We start from the raw sequence: 6,569 nt of genomic DNA, 5'->3' as shown, positions 1-6,569 counted from the left end.
AAGCTGCATATTAAGATAAATAAAAAAGCAAACAATTATAAACAATTATTCAACTATTCAAATGTCTACGCCTTTTATGTGCCTTGTTTTTCAATGCCAGCTTAAATTAATAGCCAGCTGAAATTCCCCAAACAAACGCAACGCTCTGGAATTCCCAAAGAAACTAATGTAACTGACAATTAATTATGCGTGCGACGCATGCGCGCTCTGAGCTCTACGCGTGCGCAGTCACGTATGGTGTCTAGTTACTAGAGTGGCTTTGGGAATTCCCCAGGAAAACACCTACGCAGCCACAAGGCCTTTTCTGGACAAACTGGACAACAGCAAGTCGCTCACAAGGTGAGCAATTTGTAGTTTTATAATGCTCCGGACATGGAGGGAATCTGAGGCTTGTGCGACAGCGCTTGCCGCTGTTGTTTGGAAATTTGTCCAGAAAGAGCTCATCTTGTTCCCCTAAAAACATCAACCGTCAGACGGAATCCATCTGGACAGAAGCGAAAACGGCGCAACAGATAGTTGTTTGTCAGGAAAGGCAGTTTCTCTTGTTACAGCTGACATCGTTTAAACGGCTGATCCATATATAAATGGAGGCGACGCAGGATATTCAAGGTGAATCCCGGACACAGAATGCACGGCCTGGACCGAGCTATGCTATGGAGAAAGGGGGTGTCGTGGACTCTGTCCCGGAGGACTGGTGTGACAGCGGGCTAGACTCCTTAAGCGGGGTCGGACTCGGTTTTGAGGGTCCCCACGGCACTTACACCGAGGCCGAACAGATGTGGACATCTGGTCGCTCTGTGTCTGACATACCTGACATCCCTCCGTTGGACAAATCCGATAACAGGAGTACCATGGATTGTGTGTCGATTGGCGGCGGAGAAAGGCTCGACTCTGCCATCGGGGACTCGATCAATGAGGATGCGGTGGTTGGGTGCCTCTCCGACGGGATCGGGACCATGATCTTGGGCGAGCCTACAGGTACAGACAGACTGGCGGTTTCAAACATTGAGGAGGGTCGGCAGCGAAGGGAAGAGCTCTTCAACACGCTCAACTTTCTGTCAGAGGACGGTGACACGTAAGTCTATGTAGTTTTCTGTTACTTGTACTTGAACAGTTTGGAAGGCTATTGGATTTAGGCTGTAAACATTTCCTCTGGTCTCTGAGGGTGTATTATAAACGTTATCTCTTTTCTCTCAGGGTACTTCATTTGGCGCTGATTCATGAGCAGTGGGGTGTTTTTCAATGCCTGCTTGAAGAAATTGTGATGGACAACACCTGGACTCCTTACCTGGACATCCAAAATGACCTGGGCCAGGTACAGTGTTGCCAGATTGGAAATGTCCAAGTATCGTACCAGAAGCTCAAAATTATCGTATTTGGGAGAAAATTATGGTATTTGAGTCAAACGTTCAAAATAAAGATATTTATCTAGATGTTACAGCTATTTATCCTTTTCAGCACTCATTTTCTATACTTTATTGCAATGCTAAACTAATTATCTTACCTGAGTCAAACGTTCAAAATACAGCTTTTAATCTAGATGTTACAGCGATTTATCCTTTTCAGCACTCATTTTCTATACTTTATTGTTAAACTAACAACCTCAGTTTTGAAACAACTGACCTAAGTGCGACAGGAACGTTAACTTGTGCTCGTGAGAGAGAGACATTCTCCACGATGATATTGGTTGAGAAGACGTAAGATTGAATGAAAGACATGCGTAATGCCACGTTCACGTCTCCTCACAATCATGAAGGTAGACGTAGGATCCACACAGCTAGATCTTTGAGAATAGAAGCTCTATAATTACAACGACCATGGTGTCACAAAATTCTGAAATTATCGTACATTGTGGTATTATTGATCGTACATCGTACAGAGGTCAAAATTATGGTACAAATACGATAATTATCGTACATCTGGCAACACTGGCCAGGTAAATGCACACCAGTGTTGCCAGATCCCTCTAGAAAAAACAAACAACCTGCTCTGACAAGTCAGCACCTGTCGATCAAAAATAATCATTTTACATTCAGTGTTTTATTGTTGCTTAAAACATTACATATTAAATGGACTAGTATATTTCATGGAATATTTTTATGGAATATAGCAGTGTTTATTATAAATGATTGATTTGTGCCCTTAATAGTTTTTCTCAAACCATGTGCAGTAATAATGTTTAAACTAACTGTATGTATATTTTTATGTCTAAATATTACTTTCAAAATTGCAATATCAATTCTGCGCCTGCTCTTACAAGAAAAATAAGGTGGATAGGGAAATAATGAGAAAAATAACAATGTGCAGTAAACTGTAAATACATTAAAATAATGTTGTAAGTCACACCAATTTGCAATATCAAGCAGCAAAAAGAGCTGAACGGAAGCCAGACCCATAAAATTTACAGATGGCCATGCCCGCTCTTACGGGAAGAAAAATATGGATTGGGGCTCCAAACTTGCAAAAATATACAAAACTATATATAGTTCCAAAATGCAAAACATTAATTTTAGCATTCACCTCCCCTCCAGCAACCTATCCCTCATATAACATCACCTCAATTAGCTAATGACAAACATCCAATCAATTCTCGAAGGACAAAATCATGTCCCACCCTACAACTCAAATTTTCTCATGCATAATCACCTATAGGGAGACAGAAACCAAAACCTAGCGAGCACAAATACACAGAACTCTGAAAATAATGCAAATCTCACTCCATATTTATAAGTGACTATAAAAAACAAGCCCAAGTGGATATGGCAACACTAATACACCTTTGGTGTGTGATCCCTATCTCTAACTTTTTCCACGCTCCCTCCTTTGCTCAGACCGCACTACATTTAGCAGTCATCGTAGACCGGAGTGAGTGTGTTCGGGCACTGTTGTGGAGTGGAGCCAGTGCGGAGATCCAAGAGAGGGGTGGAAACACACCTTTACATCTTGCTGTCAGAGAGATTCGCACAGACTGTGTGAGAGAGCTGACCAGCTGCTCACGGACCCCACCGGTTCACCTGAACATCACCAATTATGCAGGTACAAAGTCAAGTAAATGTACTTCACTCTGTTTAATGTCATTATTTTTTTAACATCTGTCCGTCTCTCTGTCCGTCTGTCTCTTCAAGGTGTGAGTGCACTGCACCTGGCTGTACATGGGGGCAATTGTGAGATCCTCAAAATGCTGCTGGGGGCAGGAGCAGATGTAAATCAACGGGTGAGACATTACCTTTTAATTTAAATTAGGGTTATTGTAGTTAACTACAACTGAATTATAACTGAATTTATTTATATATATATATATATATATATATAAGTTGACATTCAACGTGCAGAATCTGCAAAATGTCAATTATTTGACCAAAATAAGGAATCATACAAAATGCATGTTATTTTTTACTTAGTACTGATCTGAATAAGATATTTCACATAAAAAACGTATTGTCCACAAGAGAAAATAATAATTGATTTTATAAAAAAGGCCCCTTATTCAAAAGTTTACATACACTTTTTTTTACATACACAATTCTTAATACTGTGTCGTAAACTGAATGATCCACAGCAGCTTTTTTTGTTTAGTAATAGTTGTTCCTGAGTCCCTTGTTTGTCCTGAACAGTTAAACTGTCCGCTCTTCTTCAGAAAAATCCACTAAAGATCTCACAATTCTTTTTTTTTTTTTTGTACCCTTTCCAACGACTGTATGATTTTGAGATCCATCTTTTCACAAAAGAATGAAAACTTTTTGAATTTGAAGATCAGGGTAAATTGTACTTATTTTGTCTTCTGGGGAACATGTAAGTATCTTATCATGTATCATGTAGCTTCTGAAAGGCAGTACTAAATGAAAAAATATATATTTAGGCGAAATGTACACATCTTCATTCTGTTCAAAAGTTTACACCCCTGGCTCTTAATGCATTGTGTTTCCTATTGAAGCATCAGTGAATGTTTGAACCCCCTGTAATAGTTGCATATGAGTCCCTCAGTTGTTCTCAGTGTGAAAAGATGGATCTCAAAATCATACAGTCATTGTTGGAAAGGGTTCAAATACACAAAAATGCTGAACAACCAAAAATGTGTGGTACCTAAAGTATTTTTGTGAAGAACAGTGAGCAGTTTAACCATTCAGGACAAATAAGGAACTCCTGAACAACTAACACTAAAAACAAAAAACAAAACAAAAAACAGCTGTGGATCATTCAGGTAACAACCCAGTATTAAGAATCAAGCATATGTAAACTTTTGAACAGGGTCATTTTTATAAATTCAACTATTATTTTTTTCTTGTGGACTATATGTAAACGTCTTTTATGTGAAATATCTTATTCAGGTCAGTACTAAATTAAAAATAACATGCCTTTTGTACAATCCCTCTTATTTTGGTAAAATGATTAACATTTAGCAGATGGTGTATGTAAACTTTTGACTCCAACTATATATAACTTTTTTGATTTTGAAGGATTTGGGGTCAGGTCGGTCTCCATTGCACTGGGCGGTGGAAGGTCAGAGGTCAGAAGTAGTGGAGTTATTATTGAGCGCTGGTGCTTTGGTGAATCAGCGCTCATATGCTGGCTACACCCCGTTCCACTGTGCCCTTTACCGACCCAACAAAGAGGTGCAGGCCCTACTTAGTGCCCATGGGGCCACATACACACAGGACAATGAGGAAGAGGAGGAGTTCCGAGAGAGTGAGGAGGTTAGAGCCACACACAATCAACACACATTGACTAACATAATGCTTTAAGTGCTTCTGTACTTATTATTTTCTCTCTGTCACAGGAGGAGTTTGACGACGTCATCATTAATGGACAGCGAGTGCTGTAGCTGTAAAACATGGACACTACTCTGCCATTAGACCCTGTGATCTCCAGCTGAATGATTGTGGTGTCTGAGTGTGTTTGGTGGAGGCTGTTACGTGTGTCTGTCTGTGTGTGTGTGTATTTTGTTTTAAGGTACAGTCTGATGTCAGTATGCTGGTTTTGGTTCAGGCTGATGGGAGTGCATAGCTAGATTGTGTTAGTCATGGATGATCTAAGTTATTTAAGCCTGACATCACGCAAAGCCTTTTAAAGCTATAACAATGGAGGCAGCTTTTCATTTAGTAAATCCTCTCGTTGGCTCATCTCGTGTATATTAGAATATAGGGATAGTTCACCAAAAGATGAATATGATGTCTCACCCTTATGATGGTTCAAGCCTGCATGACTTTTTATTCTGAGGAATAACAAAATGTTTGAAAAGGAAGTCTTTCAGGTTTGGAATGACATTAGGGTATGTAAATCATTTTCATTTTAGGTGAATAATCTCTTTAGGAACCAAATTCCATAGAAGATACCAAACAGTGCATTTTGTGCAGCACAGCTGTGGTACTCCCACTGTGGGTAGATTCATTATGTCCACAACATGTGTTGATGTACAAGATGAGAATAGTGGCTTTCTTTCTGTTTTTAAAATTAAATTATTAGCCAGATTTAGTTGAAGAGAAATTGAATGTTTTTTAATAAACATGTTAACTTACTATTACTGCTACAACAACTATTGGCTGTTTATTGAGTGGAGTGTCACTGTTTATTTGGTGACCTCTCTCTCTTTTTTTTTTACAGTAGATGTTTTTTCTTCTCCTATAATGGGTCTTGGGGTGAATATGATAGACAGGTGGATATATAGTCTGTCAGACAGAGATAAAAAGTGTTTAGATGAGTAGCACTGTCTGAAAAATCGATAAAATTACAGACAGCAGAATTCTACAATACAAATAGCAACACAGAACTTTGAATCAAATGCATAGAAATGGAACTAGAGCTACATTTTTGACCCATAATACTATATGAACTGTGAAGCATCTAACAAACATTCCAAATGATATTAAACAACAACACAATTACTTTTTGTCTTATTGAAGCATTTTAAAATATAAAGCAATATATTATATTGTAGAAAAACAGTTCTAACAGGTTCTGTCTGACTGTTTTGGGGATAAATCTTTATTCACTCATGTGGGGGCATTATGGTTGTAGACATTTACAGTCATCTGTTTATAGGCCGATTTCAAATTTTCTGTTTGTCGGGGTGAACATAAATATTTTTGGGTGATGATGATTGGTGCCCTCTGTTGGCAATATAGACACTTCTTTGGAAATCAGGGCTCCTGATCTACTTGTACTTGTCCTCTGTGAGTTGACTGTGTACTGTTGAGCAGAGTAAGTTTGTCCTGTTTTAAATTACAAGATTAATGGTTATTCATCCACTAAGATATATCATTGGTTTGGCCTTATATTTAAGAAAACCAAGCCACAGTAACAGCTAGGGGTGGATGTAAGACAAGAAAGAGAGAGGAAGGAGCAACATTTAGGGATTAGTGAAACGTGTAGCCATGTCTTAAAATTTGAAAGGTACAGTTCATTTTAGAGGAAACTGGATATGCTTTTGAATGTTTCTAATCCATGTGTAAAGAAACAACTACAGATTGTTCCTCTCATCTGTACATATTTCTGTTTATTTGGTGATGGGTGAAATGACTGAAAAGCTCTTAGAAACCATTCAAATGGACAATAAACAATAATTACAAGAA

At 38.6% G+C, this 6,569-nt stretch overlaps 1 protein-coding gene across 1 annotated transcript; it reads left to right on the top strand.

The window, feature by feature from the left end:
* Positions 1 to 254: 254 nt before the first annotated feature.
* nfkbib (nuclear factor of kappa light polypeptide gene enhancer in B-cells inhibitor, beta) lies at positions 255 to 6,569 on the top strand. The gene is made up of 6 exons (XM_073839627.1): positions 255 to 1,075; positions 1,198 to 1,315; positions 2,832 to 3,036; positions 3,126 to 3,214; positions 4,458 to 4,694; positions 4,778 to 6,569. Exons 1-6 carry the CDS (start codon positions 585 to 587, stop codon positions 4,820 to 4,822), a joined length of 1,185 nt encoding a protein of 394 aa, XP_073695728.1. The 5' UTR covers positions 255 to 584; the 3' UTR covers positions 4,823 to 6,569.

This window comes from Garra rufa, chromosome 5 (genome assembly GCF_049309525.1).
Source record: "Garra rufa chromosome 5, GarRuf1.0, whole genome shotgun sequence".
Classification (NCBI taxonomy): Eukaryota; Metazoa; Chordata; class Actinopteri; order Cypriniformes; family Cyprinidae; genus Garra; species Garra rufa.
This window is presented reverse-complemented; position numbering and strand designations above follow the sequence as displayed.